General features: G+C 36.7%; 1 protein-coding gene across 5 annotated transcripts in view; it reads left to right on the top strand.

Annotated features, from left to right (window-relative positions):
- Nucleotides 1–6,457: 6,457 nt before the first annotated feature.
- tmprss2 (transmembrane serine protease 2) overlaps nucleotides 6,458–22,276 on the top strand; it is a 30,843-nt gene continuing 15,024 nt past the window's right edge. Inside the window, exons 1-8 of one of the 5 annotated variants that reach the window (XM_061963202.2) lie at nucleotides 6,625–6,714; nucleotides 6,811–6,926; nucleotides 8,245–8,396; nucleotides 9,404–9,451; nucleotides 12,071–12,248; nucleotides 17,895–17,987; nucleotides 18,077–18,193; nucleotides 18,275–18,404. In XM_061963202.2, the coding sequence (XP_061819186.1) occupies nucleotides 9,437–9,451; nucleotides 12,071–12,248; nucleotides 17,895–17,987; nucleotides 18,077–18,193; nucleotides 18,275–18,404 (533 nt within the window). In that variant the 5' untranslated portion in view covers nucleotides 6,625–6,714; nucleotides 6,811–6,926; nucleotides 8,245–8,396; nucleotides 9,404–9,436. Of the gene's footprint in view, nucleotides 6,535–6,621; nucleotides 6,927–8,244; nucleotides 8,397–9,403; nucleotides 9,452–12,070; nucleotides 12,249–17,894; nucleotides 17,988–18,076; nucleotides 18,194–18,274; nucleotides 18,405–22,276 lie in introns of those variants that run through there. The other 4 variants (XM_061963201.2, XM_061963200.2, XM_061963203.2 and 1 more) reach the window with 4 other exon arrangements.

Raw genomic sequence — 22,276 nt, 5'->3', positions numbered from 1 at the left:
AGCGGTAGAAGATGGATGGATGTGTGTGTGTATATCTGTATATATTTATATGCATATACATGTGTGAATATATACATACATATATATATATATATATATATATATATATATATATATATATACATATATATTTTATATATATTTATGTATGTATGTATATATATTATATATGCAACAATGTTGTTTTTGCTGCCATTTTTTATGAATTGAACTCAAAGATCCAAAACTTTTACTATATACACAAAATACCTATTTCTGTGAAATATTGTCTAAATCTGTTAGTGAGCACTTCTTCTTTGCCAAGATAATCCATCCCACCTCACAGGTGTGACATATCAAAATGCCGATTAAACAGCATGATTATTGCACAGGTGTACCATAGGCTACCCACAATAAAAGGCCACTTCTGAAATGTGCAGTTTTTCTTTATGGTGGGGGGGGGGGCAGAAAAGCAGTCAGTTTCTGGTGTGACCACCTTTTGCCTCACGCAGTGCAACACATTACCTTTGCATACAGTTGATCTGGTTGTTCGTTGTGGTCTGTGGAATGTTGGTCCACTCATCTTCAATGGCTGTGCAAAGTTGCTGTATATTGGCAGGAACTGGAACATGCTGTCGTATACGCCGATCCACAGCATCCCAAACATGCTCAATAGGTGACATGTACGGTGAGTATACTGGCCATGCAAGAAATGGGATGCTTTCAGCCTTCAGGAATTGTGTACAGATCGTTGCAACATGGGGCCGTGCATTGTCATGCTGCAACATGAGGTGATGGTCTCGGGTGAATGACACAACAAAGGTCCTCAGGATCTCGTCACAGTATCTCTCTGCATTCAAAATGCCATCAATAAAATGCACTTGCGTTCGTTGTCCACAACGTAAGCCTGCCCATACCATAACCCCACGCCCACCATGGCCCACTCGATTCACAACATTGACATCAGCAAACCACTCTTCCACACGACACAACACATGCGGTCTGCCATCTGCCCTGAACAGTGAAAAACGAGATTCATCTGTAAAGAGAGCACTTCTCCAACGTGCCGGGCGCAATCGAATGTGAGCATCTGCCCACTCAAGTCGGTTACGACGACAAACTGCAGTCAGGCCGAGACACCGTTGAGAACAACGAGCATGCAGATGAGCTTCCCTGAGACAATGTATCACAGTTTGTGCAGAAATTATTTGTTTATGCAAACCAATTGTTGCAGCAGCTGTCCGGGTGGCTGGTTTCAGACGATCATGGAGGTGTACCTGCTGGATGTTGAGGTCCTGGGCAGGTGTGGTTACACGTGGTCTGCGGTTGTGAGGCCGATTGGATGTACTGCCAAATTCTCTGAAATGCCTGTAGAGACGACTTATGGTTGACAAATGACTATTCAATTTATGGGCAACAGCTCTGGTGGACATTCCTGCAGTCAGCATGCCAACTGTACGCTCCCTCAAAACTTGTGATATATGTAGCCTTATGCTGTGTGATAAAACTGCACACTTCAGCGTGGCCTTTTTAATTGTGGGCAGCTAAAGGCACACCTGTGCAATAATCATGCTGATGAATCAGCATCTTGATATGCCACACCTGTGAGGTGGGATGGATTATCTTGGCAAAGAAGCAGTGAAGTGAAATATTTGTGGGGGGAAAAAATGTGACAGGAATAGGTATTTTGTGTATATAGTAAAAGTTTAAAATCTTTGAGGTCCACTCATGAAAAACGACAGCAAAAACAAAAGTGATGTGTTTACATTTTTGTTTAGTGTGTATATATATATGTGTGTGTGTGTGTGTGTATAAAAATGTGTGTGTGTGTATATATATATATATATATATATATATATATATATATATATATATAATGTGTGTGTGTGTGTGTGTGTGTATATATATATATATATATATATATATATATAATGTGTGGTTATAGATATATAGTTATGTGTGTTTACATATAGATATGTATATAAGTGTATATTTTAGGGTTGTACGGTATACCGGTACTAGTATAGTATTGCGGTACTAATTAATCAAAAAACGGTACTAAACTCTGTTTGAAAAATACCGGTTCCCAATTGTTTTTATTTCATTTTTTTAACGGGCATGACATTATTGGTTTTACGAGCAGAGGAGCATGTTCGGCAACGCACAATCATGAGTACTTAGAAGCAGACACAGTGTGGAGACAGAAAAGGTAGAACGGACGCATTTTGGTCTAAAAACTAACGATAAAGGCATGGCTAGCTAGCGAGCAGCTAACATCCATCCGCAGTCGGCAGTGTTTTAGCTACTTCTAAATCACTAATCCTCGCCTCCATGGCGACAAATAAAGTACGTTTCTTACAAGTAGCATCCCTGCAGGACGAGGAATAGCTCAACATGCTTCACTACACACCGTAGGAGGATACAACAGCTCACCGGCGTCACCGCTAACAAAAGCTAGCGTGCCTGAATGTAAACAAATGCCATGGGTGGATCTACACCTGACATAGCGTACAATTGCGTATCTAGTCGATACTACGATGATTACATCTATATTTGTTATCGTCACAAAATCTTTTTTCCTTTTTTTTTAGTTAATCTGTTTATAAACTCAGAACTTTGAATATGACCAATGTATGATCCTGTAACTACTTGGTATCGGATCGATACCTAAATTTGTGGTATCATCCAAAACTAATGTAAAGTATCAAACAACAGAAGAATAAGTGATTATTACATTTTAACAGAAGTGTAGATAGAACATGTTAAAACAGAAAATAACCAGATGTTAACAGTAAATGAACACGTGGATTAATAATCATTTTTTACAGCTTGTCCTTCATAATTTTGACAAAATAATAGAATGAGAAATGACACAATATGTTACTGCATATGTCAGCAGACTATTTAGGAGCCTTTGTTTGCTTACTTACTACTAAAAAAAAGTTGTCTAGTATGTTCTTTATTTTATTTAAGGCCAAAATTGTTCTTGGATTGCAATAAGAAACATATGTTTAATGTACCCTAAGATTTTTTGTTAAAATAAAGCCATTAATGCCATTTTTGTGGTACCCTTTATTTAGAAAAGTATCAAAATGCATTTTGGTACCGGTATGTATATATGTGTGTCTATATGTACATATATATGATGTATATACAGGTAAAAGCCAGTAAATTAGAATATTTTGAAAAACTTGATTTATTTCAGTAATTGCATTCAAAAAGTGTAACTTGTACATTATATTTATTCATTGCACACAGACTGATGCATTCAAATGTTTATTTCATTTAATTTTGATGATTTGAAGTGGCAACAAATGAAAATCCAAAATTCCGTGTGTCACAAAATTAGAATATTACTTAAGGCTAATACAAAAAAGGGATTTTTAGAAATGTTGGCCAACTGAAAAGTATGAAAATGAAAAATATGAGCATTTACAATACTCAATACTTGGTTGGAGCTCCTTTTGCCTCAATTACTGCGTTAATGCGGCGTGGCATGGAGTCGATGAGTTTCTGGCAATGCTCAGGTGTTATGAGAGCCCAGGTTGCTCTGATAGTGGCCTTCAACTCTTCTGCGTTTTTGGGTCTGGCATTCTGCATCTTCCTTTTCACAATACCCCACAGATTTTCTATGGGGCTAAGGTCAGGGGAGTTGGCGGGCCAATTTAGAACAGAAATACCATGGTCCGTAAACCAGGCACGGGTAGATTTTGCGCTGTGTGCAGGCGCCAAGTCCTGTTGGAACTTGAAATCTCCATCTCCATAGAGCAGGTCAGCAGCAGGAAGCATGAAGTGCTCTAAAACTTGCTGGTAGATGGCTGCGTTGACCCTGGATCTCAGGAAACAGAGTGGACCGACACCAGCAGATGACATGGCACCCCAAACCATCACCCAACCATACAAATTTTGCATTTCCTTTGGAAATCGAGGTCCCAGAGTCTGGAGGAAGACAGGAGAGGCACAGGATCCACGTTGCCTGAAGTCTAGTGTAAAGTTTCCACCATCAGTGATGGTTTGGGGTGCCATGTCATCTGCTGGTGTCGGTCCACTCTGTTTCCTGAGATCCAGGGTCAACGCAGCCGTCTACCAGCAAGTTTTAGAGCACTTCATGCTTCCTGCTGCTGACCTGCTCTATGGAGATGGAGATTTCAAGTTCCAACAGGACTTGGCGCCTGCACACAGCGCAAAATCTACCCGTGCCTGGTTTATGGACCATGGTATTTCTGTTCTAAATTGGCCCGCCAACTCCCCTGACCTTAGCCCCATAGAAAATCTGTGGGGTATTGTGAAAAGGAAGATGCAGAATGCCAGACCCAAAAACGCAGAAGAGTTGAAGGCCACTATCAGAGCAACCTGGGCTCTCATAACACCTGAGCAGTGCCAGAAACTCATCGACTCCATGCCACGCCGCATTAACGCAGTAATTGAGGCAAAAGGAGCTCCAACCAAGTATTGAGTATTGTAAATGCTCATATTTTTCATTTTCATACTTTTCAGTTGGCCAACATTTCTAAAAAATCCCTTTTTTGTATTAGCCTTAAGTAATATTCTAATTTTGTGACACACGGAATTTTGGATTTTCATTTGTTGCCACTTCAAATCATCAAAATTAAATGAAATAAACATTTGAATGCATCAGTCTGTGTGCAATGAATAAATATAATGTACAAGTTACACCTTTTGAATGCAATTACTGAAATAAATCAAGTTTTTCAAAATATTCTAATTTACTGGCTTTTACCTGTATGTACATTAATATTATTAGCCTTGATTTAACCAGGTAAAATCCCATTGAGATCAAAGATCTCTTTTCCAAGGGAGACCTGGCCAAGAGGGCAGCAGCAAGGTTACATTTAAAACAGTAAACAAATACATAAAACATCACATTTACAACATTAAAACTTGCTCACATGACACATGTGCATACAGACAAGGTAGACTCCTGTCCTTTCACAGAAGCTTTAAACTCATTCAACGTAACTAGGGTTTGAAGTTTAATATTCGATTGTAGGTTAATCCAAGCCTTCGGTGCTGAAAACCTAAATGCTTTCTTGTCCAGTTCAGTTCTTACTTTGGGGACGACAAATTGCAGAACATTCATTGAATATATGAAGTATGTATGTACATACCGTATTTTTCGGACTATAAGTCGCTGTTTTTTTCATAGTTTGGCCGGGGGTGCGACTTATACTCAGGAGCGACTTATGTGTGAAATTATTAACACATTACCGTAAAATATCAAATAATATTATTTAGCTCATTCACGTAAGAGACTAGACGTATAAGATTTCATGGGATTTAGCGATTGGGAGTGACATATTGTTTGGTAAACGTATAGCATGTTCTATATGTTATAGTTATTTGAATGACTCTTACCATAATATGTTACGTTAACATACCAGGCACGTTCTCAGTTGGTTATTTATGCCTCATATAACGTACACTTATTCAGCCTGTTGTTCACTATTCTTTATTTATTTTAAATTGCCTTTTAAATGTCTATTCTTGGTGTTGGGTTTTATCAAATACATTTCCCCAAAAATGCGACTTATACTCCAGTGCGACTTATATATGTTTTTTTCCTTCTTTATTATGCATTTTCGGCCGGTGCGACTTATACTCCGGAGCGACTTATACTCCGAAAAATACGGTATATATATATATGTATATATTTATGTTTTGATGATTCTGACTATTTTGGGCTGATAGTAGTCGATCAACGGCAATCGTTCTGCTACACAATACCTCAATGCTAACGAGGGGAAATTACGCTTCAAAGACGGTCGTTGTAGGATTGCTTGTTTGCATTTCAATAGTTGTTTTGTTTCGCTACCATAGGGCGGAACCATCCTTGCCCAGGCACACTCTCCTGGTGTTGGGGTATACATATTTGGGGTTTTGGCACCAGCCGCTAGACTAGGTCTGACCAATCTAAGACGAGACGTGACCAATCTAAGTCTATGAGCATGAACTAATGAAGCCTACTTGGTTGAGAGGCGAAACGTCTTCTAAGACAAACCAAACAGTGCAGTTGCGATCGATTGAATGCCCTGAGATTACAATGACCTGGGTGAAAGAACATTCATAGACATGCCACTTATGGTTTCCACTAGGATAAAAAAAAAAGCATTGGTGTAAATGTACTAAATATTATTACACTTTACTCTTCACTCTCTATTTTAAAGCTTCAAAAGCATGTTAATGAGTGAATTATAGCAAAACCTGCTACTGAAGAGTGGATACAGAAATAGAATAGGTGGAGAGTATTGTTTAAATAAAACTATTGGCTTAGGAGGTTTGCATGTTTTCTGGCAATAAAACATTTTCTTGCTAAAATAGTGCTGCAAAAAGGACATAATGTTCCTTTGGCTTCAAGATTTTCATCACTGATTCTCTTTTTTCTGCCAGTCAAACAGTCCAACGTCAAGCTAAATATTAACAGGGTCGCATAGTCCTTTGGCCACAAGTATATTTTCCCTAGTCTTGCTTTCCCACAAACTTTGTTACTGATTAAGAACAACACATGACTCACTTCAAGACTTCTACTTGTAAAAGGTTACCTTTTTATATTCTAAGAAAACAGTGTTTTGATGCTCAATTTGATGAAAAAAATAAGCAACAAGTTGTTTTTTCTTTCGACAGGTTGTATTGTTGAGATTTTAACTGAACCGACTTAATAATGCATTGGATGAATTGAATCCCACCGCTGCTTTGGAATGTAATTTTAAGGATTAGGTTTGTCGATAACCGTTTGAATATATGTTTGCTCTTGCCTTGGTTGAAGAGCTGAATAAATGGAGAGGCTAACAAGAGGCTGGCTTGTGCACACAGTGAGAGAGAGAAAGGTGTGGTCGAAGCTGTTGATTGCCACAAAGTGACTATCGGACAAAGCAGGTGTGAGGGCACACATATTCAGATTGCTGAAGGAACAGACGGGAGATTCCAAGGTAGGCAATGTATTTATTGCTTTATTACAGAAATTTACAGCAGCTAAAAAGTCCATATATTCTCAAAACATCAGGTATTTTTTCTATATTTATTATATTTACGTTAACTTTTAAAACTGATATGTTGTCCAAATATCTTCAATTTACATTTAAATCAAGGATATTCAACTGGTTTGAACACATTCATTTACAGAAAGCTAAATATGACTATTATTCTTATTTTGGATATTCTGGAACCAGCGTCCTCTACAGTAGACATTTGATTTTGGTCTATTTATTTTGTCAAGAGTTACAAGGGCGATCTTCTGTTTTTACGGACCATCTGCAAAATAGCTACTGTGGTCAAAGTTCATCTCTATGACGGCACTCGAGTGTTTTAAAAAAAAAAGACTTGTAAGTCTCTCACAAGTTTTTTGAACTGAACTCACGGGCCATCAGTTCATTATCCCAAATGATGACAAAGAGAGAACCTAAAATGGAACTTTGAGAAACACTACTTGTACAACTAAAGTTGAGCAATTGACTTCTGACTACATCTGAAGTAAACAAGCTCCAGCAACACCATAGTTACTACATAAATCACATTACGATTAAAAAAAGTTATTGCCAAAAAGGAGAGGACTTAAAAAGGAACGCCTCAGTTATGTAAATCAAAAGTTTGTACCCCAGTGTCCTCTGTTTGCTAGCAAGGTTAAAATGTCAATGCAAGAATCTGCCAATATGTTTACAGTGGTCTAAATTCCTCTATACGACAGGAGCAAGGGTGTCAGACTCATTTTAGATTGGGGGCCCACATGGAGAGAAATCTCCTCCCAAATGGACCGGACTGGTAAAACCACGGCACGATAACTTAAAAATAAAGACAACTTCAGATTGTTTTCTTTGTTTTTAAATAGAACAAGCACATTCTGAAACTGTACAAATCATAATGTTGTTTAGTTTTGTTTTACAATTAGCTGTTACGGATAATATATATATATATATATATATGTATATATATATATATATATATATATATATATATATATATATATATATATATACATATATATATATATATATATATATATATATATATATATATATATATATATATATATATATATATATATATGCATGTATACTTTAGTTGTCGTTATTTATATTTTCTGAATAAATTATGTGATATATTCACCAGTCAACTCATTGGTGTTAATTTTCAATCTATCAAGATAAAAAAATTATATCAAAATCAAATTACAGTTTGTTATTTATGTAGTTTGATCATTTTCCTCGACTGATGTACTAACATCATGTGGTTTATTTTGTACATATGTAGTATAATCTACAACAGTGGTTCTTAACCTGGGTTCGATCGGCCTCAGGGGTTCGGCGGAGGTCAAGACACACCCGACTCATCGTGTAAATAAAAACTTCTCCCTATCGGCGTATTACGGATACGGCAACAGCAGAAGTCAGACTGATTTGCAGGTGTGTAATTTGTTGTGAGTTTACGCACTGTGTTGGTTTTGTTGTTTGAACAAGGTGATGTTCATGCACGGTTCATTTTGTGCACCAGTAAAAAAAAACAAGGTAACACTTTAGTATGGGGAACATATTCACCATTAATTAGTTGCTTATTAACATGCAAATTAGTCACATATTGGCTCTTAACTAGTCATTAATAAGTACTTATTAATGCCTTATTCGGCATGGACTTATTATAACCCTTACCCTCTAACCCTGGCCCTTACCCTGACCAAATAACTGTAAATGAAGTCTTTGTTACTTAGAATATGTTCCCCATACTAAAGTGTTACCAAAAACATATAACTTTGTCTTGAATTTGGAAAAAACAAAATATATATATATTTTTCACTAAAGAAGGGTTCGGTGAATGCGCATATGAAACTGGTGGGGTTCGGTACCTCAAACAAGGTTAAGAACCACTGCTCTACAAAAATGCAAATAATTGCTATTGCGACAGCCAGTGTACACATTTAGAACAGCAGTTTCTTTCATTTAAAAAATTTCAGGTTCATTTTTATACTTAGCAAACTCATCCCGCAGGCCGGATAAAACCTGTTCGCGGGTCTGATCCAACCCTCGGGCTGTACGTTTGACACCCCTGCTTTAGTGTTTTTAGGAATTTGCTGCAAAAATGTTTGTCTCCCACGTTTTGAATGAAAACGAGAGAATGAACTCAAGGGCTGGTCGTGTCATTAACTGGCCGGATTTGGCCTCCGGGCCGCCTGTTGAATAGCCCTTCTGTATACTGTAGCAATACTTGACTATAAGGATATAACGACGTTTTTAATGACGTTTTTAAAGAAAGTTCAGAACCTGTCTATGAGAACATACATGGAGATTTAAATGTAAACAAAAAGGTGTGCAAAATGTTTTGACTGTAGTGCTTGTGAATAAAAATGATAATTAAAGATGATTCCTTTTGTTCGTTTGTTTTTCATGTTGTATTTTGGACATTTGCCCTCCACCAGACACACTGAAAAAGCTGCGTGGCCAGATTCACCATGGATGTGGTTAAGGTAAGTTTAATTTGAAAAGTAGAGAGTGAGCGAAGGCAATACTAAAGACATTATACGATATATTATTATATTATTAGATTATTATTATTATTATTAATTATTATTATTATTATATTTATTACTATTATTATTATTATTATTATTATTATTATTATTATGATTATGATTATTATTATTATTATTATTATTATTATTATTATATTATTATTATTATTAGATTATACGATGTTAAAGTAGTCACAGTACAGCTTGCATAAGTGCACATTGTCCCGTCAAAAATAAGTCAACACATTGCTGGCAACAAAAGTGAGTACACTTTAAGTAATTACAGTAGATCTCGAGGCTTTATTTACACGATATGTTTGTGAGGGGGCATTACATTTTCAGTGTTTTACAAGTTGTACACAGACTACTTTATATTGTACCAATCATTTCTTAAGTGTTCCATGGAAATATAAACATTTGAATATGAGGGTGTCCTCACTTCAGTGTGGTACCATAACTATCAGTGATGGATAAATTACGTCATAGTGAGTATGTGGCACAGTCACTAACTCTATTGACACTGTACTGATACAGTGTTGCTGTTTCATTATAGTCATCTGCCATCTGCTGCTCTGCTTTGACATGCAAATGCAATTGATAGCTATCAAATATAATTGTTAATAGTTTTTGTTTTTTAACCTGCTCAGTGGCCTTGTGGTTAGAGTGTCCGCCCTGTGATTGGTAGGTCGTGAGTTCAAACCCCGGCCGAGTCATACCAAAGACTATAAAAAATGGGACCCATTACCTCCCTGCTTGGCACTCAGCATCAAGGGTTGAAATTGGGGGTTAAATCACCACAATGGTTCCCGAGCGTGGCCACTGCTGCTGCTCACTGCTCTCCTTACCCAGAGAGTGGAACAAGGGCATGGGTCAAATGCAGAGAGTAATTTCACCACACCTAGTGTGTGTGTGACTATCAGTGGTACTTTAACTTGAACTTTTTCTAACAAATAAGCTGCACATAATTGGAATATAAAATGAACAACTCAAATCAATTTGGCTCAAATCAATGAGCCAAATAGTGAAGAGGAAAAAATAATGTTTACGTTATTTGACGCTATAAGATAAAACATTTACCCACACAGGAATATTTATTTTTTCGCTTCCTGATTTGGTGCTTTGCAGTCAAGTGACAGCAGCTGTATCGGTCACATGTGTATTTTATTAAAATGACACTGAGGCTTCAAGCGACACCGAATCATTCTTGGTGTTTCATTATTTCTACAGTATCATTTCACCTAGGGATGTCCGATAATGGCTTTTTGCCGATATCCGATATTCCGATATTGTCCAACTCTTTAATTACCGATATCAACCGATACCGATATATACAGTTGTGGAATTAACACACTATTTTGCCTAATTTGGACAACCAGGTATGGTGAAGATAAGGTCCTTTTAAAAAATAAAATAAGATAAATAAATTAAAAACATTTTCTTGAATAAAAAAGAAAGTAAAACAATATAAAAACAGTTACATAGTGTCATGTCTGTGTGATCATGTTTTGTATTAGTCATGTTTTGTTTTGTTTAGTTATTGGACTCTTTAGTTTCTGGCTTTTCACTCCCTTGTCTTGTTTCCATGCTTACCCATTAGTTTCACCTGTTTCACGTTTGGACTCATTGTGCACTCTTGTTTGTCACCATAGCAACCCATTAGTTTTCACCTGTCACGTCACGCACCTGTTTCACGTTTTGAGTCACGCACCTGTTTTCGTTAATCATGTCTGTAGTATTTAAGTTCATTGTTTTCAGTTTGTCTTTCTGGCGACATCCCACATTTATGCTCTTCACATTCCTGCAACTTTAGTCCAAGGCAAGTAAGTTTTTGTTTATTAATGCTATAGTCTTTTGGTTTCATAGTTTATTCTCCGCCACTGTGCGCGCTTTTCGTTTGTACTTTTTTTTGCTATAGTCTTTTGGTTTCATAGTTTGTTCTCCATCACTGTGCGCGCTTTTTGTTTGTACTTTTTTTGATAGTAATAAACAATCATGTACTCACATTCCCGTCTCGCCCGAGCCAACTTTCCGTTGCCTTCCGGAAAAGCAAACACCCAGGACCAAGTCATGACACATAGAAACTAGTAATTAATGAAAATGAGTCAAATTAACTGTTAAAGGTTAGTACTATTAGTGGACCAGCAGCACGCACAATCATGTGTGCTTACGGACTGTATCCCTTGCAGACTGTATTGATATATATTGATATATAATGTAGGAACCAGAATATTAATAACAGAAAGAAACAACCCTTTTGTGTGAATGGGGTAGGGAGGTTCTTTGGGTTGGTGCACTAATTGTAAGTGCATCTTGTGTTTTTTATGTTGATTTAATAAAAAAAACAAAAAAAAAACAGATACCGATAATAAAAAAAACGATACCGATAATTAAAAAAACGATACCGATAATTTCCGATATTACATTTTAAAGCATTTATCGGCCGATATTATCGGCAGGCCGATATTATCGGACATCTCTAATTTCACCCATCACTAACTATTACCAGAGTCATTCCTGAGAATTGATTTACTTGCTATCAGCATCAATTGATCTGTTTTGTCGTCTTTTACACAGGAAAATGTTCCCGCTTATGATAACATCGGCTTTCAGCATGAGGATACAAGACCGCCGCCGTACGCCCCGCGGGCTGGGATATACCCCTCCCTCCCTCAAACCACGCCAAGTTATGTCGTCACTCACGCGCCCGAAAACACCTTCCAGTCTACACCGCAGGAAAGCGTCCAAAACAAAGGTACTCTCTAAGTATGTTTTTTATTCATCTATTCCTCACATATCTTTGTGAAGCAGACAAAGTCAACTTCATTGTCAGGCAAATATGTCATGTGTTTATTGATCATTAGAAAGCTATAAGTACTATACAGACGTATATAGAATAGAATAGAATATATCTTTATTGTCATTGTACATCGTACAACGAAATTGCAAGCAAAACTAATTTAGTGCAAATTCATAACACATTAAAACATAAGAACATAGATAAATACATAAAAATACATTAAAAATATGTTCTTATGATTGACGAACAAATTTCACCTGAAATTTGTCCTTGTTTTTGAATATCGTCTCAGTTATCATACGGCCAAACATTGCCCGTAACAAACTAGACCCTTTACCCCTGTATCAGTCCTCTAAATCGAGTGTCCAAACATATAATCAAACTTTGTTGGTGGCTCTCGCTCCTTTTTATTTTATTTTTTTTTAATGAAGCACAACTGCAAATTAATTAACCATGGGGGTCACAGAAAGTTGTGAGTGAAAGCACTTCAGTATGGTGCAGACTAGCAGTGCTACGCTCCAACTGGTCATTTATTTGGAACATGTATACAGATACAATATGATACCGCATATAAGCTACATATTTTCATTTCACTTTACAACATGTTCGAAAAGGAGCAGAAAGAAGCAAAGCTTGCGTTTTTGTTTTTTTAAAGATTTCTTTCTCTTATTTAATTATTTTTATTAATCAATCCAACAAAATAATACACAATAATACAATTCCAATTCCAAAGCCAAACCCGGCCCAGCAACATTCAGAATAGCAATCAACAGAGCAATTGAGAGGACACACAAACATGACACAAAACAATCCAAAGGTAGTCAAACAAAAATGAATAATAATAACAACAGTATCAATATTAATAAGAATTCCAACATAGCAGTGATTAGAAATCCCTCATTGACATTATCATCACAGCCATTTATAAAAAATAAAAACATTAAAAAAAATTAACAATAATGTCATAGTGGCTTACACTTGCATCGCATCTCATAAGCTTGGCAACACATTGTGTCTAATATTTTCAACAAAGATAAAATAAGTCATATTTTAGGTTCATTTAATAGTTAAAACAAATTTAGACAATGGAGCCCATATTCCAATATATGACTCATTATTATCTAAACAAAATGCAGTTTTTTCTACTAATATCAGATTTCTTTCTTTAATTCAATGAATATCATCCACTTCTTCTCAGCACTCACCTTCTTCCTTCATGTTTGAAAAAAACAAATCTATGTCCATCTCTATCTATAAATATTGGTGGCAAATAAGACCTGATGTTTTGGTCGGATCTCACGGGGTTCACTGACGTTCACGACGCCAACTAATGGCGGGGATATTTGTACCTCAAATATTTGCGTGCAACTTAAAGCATAAAAATTAGTCGAGAGACAGCTCTTATCCAGAATAGCTCGTATCCTGAGGCATTCACCCCCCCCTCCCTCATTTAGCCATTCATTTAGCCATTTTATTCCATAATTTCATGTATTTCATAAGGGGTGTTTAGAACAAATTAATTGGATATACATTATTTCTTATGTGGAAAATGTAGTTGTTTTTTTTAACAAATTACTGTACTAACAAAAATTGCGGTACACCTGCGATGTTGGTGAAATTCATTACACTCAAAAGTGGACATGCATTTTGCTTTGTTCACTGTCACAATAGAATAATCCACAAGGTTTTATGCTGCGAAACATACATTGAATCATTTAAAGATGATTGATTTTTAAAGGTGTGTCCTGACAATGGTGATCGTTTTGATTAGTTGCTCGGGAAGGGAGAAACCACTTGACTATTTTTGACGAACTTTACCCACTCTTACTGACGTCACTCTCCATGATAACATGGGGACATGGAAACCTTATCGCCTTTACATACTGTTTAGGAGTGTCACATATTGATATATCACATATTAAATAAAACAAGTACCTGAAGCTCCAATACAAGCAGTCCTGCAGTGTATTTACTTTTGTTCACTACATCTACATGTCCTCCAATAAGCCAAATTGGCCTTTTCTTGTATTTTAGTCATTTACAAAAGGTAAACATGGTAAGATATAAGCTAATGTCCTTAATTGAACAATATTGCAGTCCAAGCAAGTAATTATAGTTTCATATACACATACAAAGTCTCAGAGTATTAGAAAGTATCTAGTAACAAACGTGTCCGCATTATTCAATTTACTGCATCATGGCCTTATCTTCATTTTTGGGGCTACTCGGTTTTGCGAAAAACAAATTACCTCTCCAATTCAACTTAAAGACAGCACTAGTCTACATTAATGGATTGGTGTTTTTAATTGCTACCACTGATCATGGATATCTTCACTGGATCAAGCGTTTTCATACATTGAGCTAGGGTTGTACGGTATACCGGTATCAGTATTGTACCGCGATACTAATGAATCATATTCGGTACTATACCGCCTCTGAAAAGTACCACTAATCCTCGCCTCCATGGTGACAAATAAAGTAAGTTTCTACAAGTATCATCCCTGCAAGACGAGGAATAGATAAACATGCTTCACACCGTAGCTCACCGGCCTCAAAATGTAAACAAACGCCATTGGTGGATCTACACCTAACATCCACTGTAATAATACCAAGTACAGGAGCGTATATAGTCGATACTATTATGATTAAGTAGATTTTTTTTTGGCATCACAACATCATCTTTTGTTTAAAAGATGGAAATATGTCCCTGGACACATGAGGACTTTGAATATGACCAATGTATGATCCTGTAACGACTTGGTATCGGATCGATACCCAAATTTGTGGTATCATCCAAAACTAATGTAAAGCATCAAACAACAGAAGAATAAGTGATTATTACATTTTAACAGAAGTGTAGATAGAACATGTTAAAAGAGAAAGTAAGCAGATATTAACAGTAAATGAACAAGTGGATTAATCATTCATTTTCTACCACTTGTCCTTAATAATGTTGACAAAATAATAGAATGATAAATGACACAATATGTTACTGCATATGTCAGCAGACTAAATTAGGAGCCTTTGTTTGTTTACTTACTACTCAAAGACAAGTTGTCTTGTATGTTCACTAATAGTATTTAAGGACAAACTTACAATAAGAAACATATGTTTAATGTACTCTAAGATTTTTTTTGTTAAAATAAAGCCAATAATGCCATTTTTTGTGGTCCCCTTTTATTTAGAAAAGTACCTAATATCGAAATAATTTTGGTATCGGGACAACACTATAATCCACACCACAAAATAGTACAAGTATGTTGTGTGATTTAGCTGATATCATATTAATATCGGTTTTATTTACTCAAGGCTCCAACATCTGTATTGGTTTGAAAGTAAAAAGTGGTATCGGGATTTACCCCCTACGGTATAAAATTGATTTATTAAATTAGGACGCTGCAGAATCTTAATCCATTCAGCGACCCCCCGCGACCCCAAAAGAGACGAGCGGTAGAAAATGGATGGATTCAACAAACTATGTTGTTCTTTTTTTGGTTGCTGACTGTGCTCCTAATTCCCTGGATATAATTAACCACATCCTCCTTTGGAATTCTGCAGAGCAAGGACCGTTCTCTTGAATTTCTTGCATTCACAAATTATTAATCGTGCCTTTCGCTTCAAATGTTTTCTTTCGCTATAGGCAAGGCAAGGCAACTTTATTTGTGTAGCACTTATCATACACAAGGCAGACTCAAAGTGCTTTACAGCACAACATGAGGTACAACAAAGTGAAATGAAAGAAAATAAAAGCAAAATTAAAATGCAGACAATAAAAAATAAAAACAGTGCGGACGTTAAAAGTTAAAAGATTAAAAGATTTAGCTGAAAGCTAAGGTGAACATAACATTTTTCAGTCTAGTTTTAAAAGTAGTCAGAGTTGGGGAAAGTCTGACATCTTCAGGAAGTTTATTCCAGCTATTGTTGCATAGTGACTGAATGATGCTCTCCCTTGATTTGAGTTTACTCTGGGAACCGCTAACAGATTGGTCTCAGAAGATCTTAGTGATCTAGAGCAGTGGTTCTCAACCTTTTTTCAGTGATGTACCCCCTGTGAATTTTTTTTTAATTCAAGTACCCCTTAATCAGAGCAAAGCATTTTTGGTTGAAAAAAAGAGATAAAGAAGTAAAATACAGCACTATGTCATCAGTTTCTGATTCATTAAATTGTATAACAGTGCAAAATATTGCTCATTTGTAGTGGTCTTTCTTTAACTAGTCGGAAAAAAGATAGGTTTTTATTTATATTTATAAAGGATTTTTGAATTGTTGCTATTTTTAGAATATTTAAAAAAAATCTCACGTACCCCTTGGCATACCCTCAAGTACCCCCAGGGGTACGCGTACCCCCATTTGAGAACCACTGATCTAGAGGGCTTATATAGTGGGAGCATATCGGTGATATACTTCGGCCCTAGACCATGTAGTGATTTATATGTGAGCAGGGTGATTTTGAAATCAATTCTCTGATGTACAGGGAGCCAATGTAAGGATTTAAGAATTGGTGTAATGTGCTCACATTTTTTGGTCTTTGTTAGAACTCTAGCAGCAGCGTTCTGAACAAGCTGTAGCTGCCTGACAGTTTTTTTGGGAAGACCTGCATGGGGACCATTACAATAGTCTAGCCCAGTGGTTCTCAACCTTTTTTCAGTGATGTACCCTCTGTGAACATTTTTTTAATTCAAGTACCCCCTAATCAGAGCAAAGCATTTTTGGTTGAAAAAAAAGAGATAAAGAAGTAAAATACAGCACTATATCATCAGTTTGTGATTTAGTAAATTGTATAACAGTGCAAAATATTGCTCATTTTTTGTGGTCTTTCTTGAACTATTTGGAAAAAAAGATATAAAAATAACTAAAAACTTGTTGAAAAATAAACAAGTGATTCAATTATAAATAAAGATTTCTACACATAGAAGTAATCATCAACTTAAAGTGCCCTCTTTGGGGATTGTAATAGAGATCCATTTGGATTCATGAACTTAATTCTAAACATTTCTTCACAAAAAAAGAAATCTTTAACATCAACATTTATGGAACATGTCCACAAAAAATCTAGCTGTCAACACTGAATTTTGCATTGTTGCATTTCTTTTCACAGTTCTTTTTGACAGACATTTAAAAAAAATCTCACGTACCCCTTGGTATACCTTCAAGTACCCCCAGGGGTACGCATACCCCCATTTGAGAACCACTGGTCTAGCCTAATAGTAATAAAAGCATGTACAAGTTTTTCTAAGTCTTGAGCTGACATGAGCCCTCTAAGTCTTGTTACATTTTTGAGGTGATAGTAGGCCGATTTTGTTACTGATTTGACTGTCGAAATGTAAATCAGAATCTAAAATAACCCCAAGGAAGTAGTTACAAATTCCGCTTCATTTCCCCAGCAACATATTTCTGGTGCTTCCCCATCTTATCTGGAGCACAAGCAGCACAGTTTAAATTTGACTAAGTGTGAGTAATACTGCAGTATGTAAATCTGTCTTTTTTTTTTTTAATTTAACATACCGGTAACTGGTTTCACCTTGACTCCTCGCAGCACCTGTTGTGTGCACAGTGACTCAACTCAGCGTTTTTTTTTTTTTTTTGGTCTAACCCTCGCAGGAAGAAAGAAATGCAATTGGAGCCGCATCCTGTCTGTGTCCATATTTGTTCTCCTTGTCCTGGCGGTGCTCACTCTCCTGCTGTGGTACTTCTGTGAGTCACAAGAATGTAACGCAAGTTGTTTATTTCAGCCGATTTTTGTTCATGTACACCCTTCTTTCTATGTGCGTGTGTACGTGTAGTGTATTACCAATGTGCATTTGGGAGGGCTTGCAGGAACACTGGGAAGTGTCTGAGCTTTTCCCAGTGGTGTGATGGAGTCCCAGATTGTCCTGACGGAGAGGACGAGTTCAAATGCTGTAAAGTCTTGACATCTTTAACACATGCTCCATCTATGTTGTATGGTACACAAATACTGTGGTGTTATTTCCCATTTGCAGTTCGTCTTCATGGAAGTAACTTCCTGTTGGAGAGTTACTCGTCACAGGGCCAGTCGTGGATGCCAGTGTGTGCTGACAAGTGGGATGACGACTACGGGAAACTTGTGTGCGAGGAGATGGGTTACGAGAGGTGAACGAGTAAACTTCTCTTCATATTTATCCTCCTGTTCAGATCATCGATAGTATCGCAGTGTCTCCAACAAGGTCGGACTCAAAATGTCTCTCTGCTGTTAACACAGTGGTTCTCAAACTTTTTTTGTCATCCCCCACTTTGGACATGGGGGAGTTTTCAAGCCCCACCTGCCCCCATCGCCCCAACAGAGCGCTAATGCCAAGCTTTAACATTTTCAAATTTATTGAACATCAAGTTGTATACATTCGAACTCAATAACATAAAATAACATTAAGTTCAATAATAAATAAAATAACTGTGCAGCTGTGGTATAACTTGCATCAAGTTCAATAATAAATAAAATAACTTCCATCAAGTTCAATAATAAATAAAACGAAAGTGTTATAACTTGCATCAAGTTCAATAATAAATCAAAAAAAGTGTTATAACTTGCATCACGTTCAATAATAAATAAATAAAACTGTTATAACTTGCATCAAGTTCAATAATAAATCCAAAAAACTGTTATAACTTGCATCACGTTCAGTAATAAATCAAAAAAGTGTTATAACTTGCATCAAGTTCAATAATAAATCAAATAAAAGTGTTATAACTTGCATCAAGTTCAATAATAAATCAATAAAAGTGTTATAACTTGCATCAAGTTCAATAATAAATCAAAAAAAGTGTTATAACTTGCATCACGTTCAATAATAAATCAAAAAAAGTGTTATAACTTGCATCAAGTTCAATAATAAATCCAATAACTTGCATCAAGTTCAATAATAAATCAAAAAAAGTGTTATAACTTGCATCAAGTTCAATAATAAATCAAAAAAAGTGTTATAACTTGCATCAAGTTCAATAATAAGTAAAACAAAAGTGTTATAACTTGCATCAAGTTCAATAATAAATCAAAAAAAGTGTTATAACTTGCATCAAGTTCAATAATAAATCAAATAACTTGCATCAAGTTCAATAATAAATACAATAAAAGTGCCACTTTGCAATCTTTGCAAAAAAAAAAGGAGGAGCTATGCATTTGGCAAGACAGGGCAAGTGACAGCACTTTCCCCCAGGAGAGCCACCTTGCTTCACTGTGAAACAGCACGGCTGTTTGATCAGCTCCCATTTCCTCACACAGTGCAGAGAACAGTCGCGCTTTCAGTGGTCGTGTTTTGATCAAATTTACCACGCTCACAACATCTGTTAAAACCTCATTGAGTTCGGGGCTGAGCTGCCTTGACGCGAGTGCTTCCCGGTGAATGACACAATGCGTGCCCGTCAGATTTTTGTTTCTCTGCAGGCGCTGGCTCTGGCTCGACGACCTTTGAGGTGTGAGTCACAAATGTATATATTTGTGTAATTGTGATCCACACATTAGCCTGCCACCCATCCGCTCGAAAGTTTGTTCCGCTTAGCCCCGCCCCCATTAGTTACTGTTGCTATGTCTGTCAAACTTTCGCTCCTACCGAGAAATATAAAGCCTACAGTAAAAATAAGTACCGGTAATTTCCATTTATTTATATAGCGGATTTCCCAGACAGAATCACAAAGTGATTTACAGTGTGTATAGAAAATGAAAGCATAGTAAAAAAAATAATCTAAAAATATAATAATTAAAAAAAAAATTTAAAGTGAAATTTCCTCCCGTTCCTCGCGCCCCACCTGTCATGTCTCTATTCCCCACCAGTGGGGCGCGCCCCACACTTTGAGAAACGCTGTGTTAACATGTCTGATTTGCATAATTGGCCATGACAGAGAAAATGAGTGTTCGCCCGTGGACGTGTGACCATATAATGATTTAAGAGTGTGACATTGTCATAACTAGAGGTGTTCGATATTGATATCAGATACTGGTTTGAAATCAGCAAAAAAAAAAAAAAAAAAGTATCGTTTTGCATCTAAAACAAAAGCTCCGATAAAAGCAGTTACTAATTAAGGCTGGCAGTTAATATTAAAATGTCTTCCAAAAAGCACACACGATTGGTAATTTACAACAAGTAAACATGGTAGACTAAAGGCTTCTCGGAGCTAGCAGCTACACAACAGCTAAGCACACAATAGCACACAAGCTAAACATACGTGATTGAACAAATGTGTCAATTTAAACAGGTATCAAATAATTATAGTTGCATATTTGTTAAGCATATTAGAGTCATTCAACTTACTGCATAATGATCTTCACGTAATGAGTTATTTAGGAAACGAAGTGTCGCCATAAAACAATTACCATTACACTTCAACTTAAAGACAGCAAAAGTCCCTTCCAGATGGTTTATGATAAATAGGTTAGCGGGTTTCATACTTACCATTGTTCTGTTTGATTAATTTTACTTGATCAAAACTTTTCTAACATTCCACACATATATCAAGCCTATAAATATATATATACATACATATTATATTAATATATTATATACATATATACACACAATTTATATACAATATACTGTTTATATATTTATACAATCAAAATCACTGCAGGGCAGCACAGTGGAAGAGGGGTTAGTGCATCTGCCTCACAATACGAAGGTCCTGAGTAGTCGTGAGTTCAATCCCGGCCTCGGGATCTTTCTGTGTGGAGTTTGCATGTTCTCCCCGTGACTTTGTGGGTTCCCTCCGGGTACTCCGGCTTCCTCCCACCTCCAAAAACATGCACCTGGGGATAGGTTGATTGGCAACACTAAATTGGCACTAGTGTGGGAATGTGAGTGTGAATGTTGTCTGTCTATCTGTGTTGGCCCTGCGATGAGGTGGCGACTTGTCCAGGGTGTACCCCGCCTTCCGCCCGATTATAGTTGAGATAGGCTCCAGCGCCCCCCGCGACCCCGAAGGGAATAAGCGGTAGAAAATGGATGGATGGATGGATGGATGAATGGAAAATCACTACACTAATTTCAGTTCTTTTTTCATTATTATTTATACCAACTATGTGTGTTGTCTCTGAGTGGTCTGTGATCACGTTTACACGGCTGTCTTTACACGTAATCTGCGATCGGCGTGCTTTAAGTCTGCGTATTGATTTCACACCAATTTGAAGAGGCAAGTTTGCCAAACATGTAAGAATACAGTAAACACTGCCATAAAGTCATTTCTCGAGGATAATCACCAATATGTTGTTGCATGGCCACGCATACACAAATACACACATTATGACGTGTTTTTCACCAGACAGCAGAGCCTCGATTGTGGCGCAATAACAATCATTTGTACCAAAATAACACTTTAGTTTGCATTGATTAAAGCAAGCTGTAACAGACTGAAGAACAACACATAACTTCAATGACTTCAACTTTATCAACCTCCCCTCCCCCACATCACATCCTGATGACCATGCAATTTAAAATATAAACGATGAACCTTGAATTTTAAGAGTATGTAAAAGTTTGACTACTACCTTGTTTACTTCCCTGGCGACTTGCTTAAAGTTCTGTAATCAATCAGAAATATCAAGCCGCTAAAATGGGCCAAACATGGTAAAGTGTGGAGAGAGTGTTTTGCATATCACCCTTCTTGTACTGTGATTGATTTATATATGTGTAATTTCAAATTATATATAGCGCTTGAACGTGTTTTATAACGCCCAGGAGGTGTGTAATGTGCGACTTTATTTGTGGGTTTTAGTTCATTTATACCAGGGGTCGGCAACCCGCGGCTCTAGAGCCGCATGCGGCTCTTTAGCGCCGCCCTAGTGGCTCTCTGGAGCTTTTTCAAAAATGTATGAACAATATTGGCAAAAGATGAGGGGGAAAAAATATATTTCTTTGTTTTAATATGGTTTCTGTAGGAGGACAAACATGACACAAACCTCCCTAATTGTTATAAAGCACACTTTTTGTATTAAACATGCTTCACTGATTCGAGTATTTGGCGAGCACCGTTTTGTC

This window comes from Nerophis lumbriciformis, linkage group LG09 (assembly GCF_033978685.3).
Source record: "Nerophis lumbriciformis linkage group LG09, RoL_Nlum_v2.1, whole genome shotgun sequence".
Lineage (NCBI taxonomy): Eukaryota > Metazoa > Chordata > Actinopteri > Syngnathiformes > Syngnathidae > Nerophis > Nerophis lumbriciformis.
This window is presented reverse-complemented; position numbering and strand designations above follow the sequence as displayed.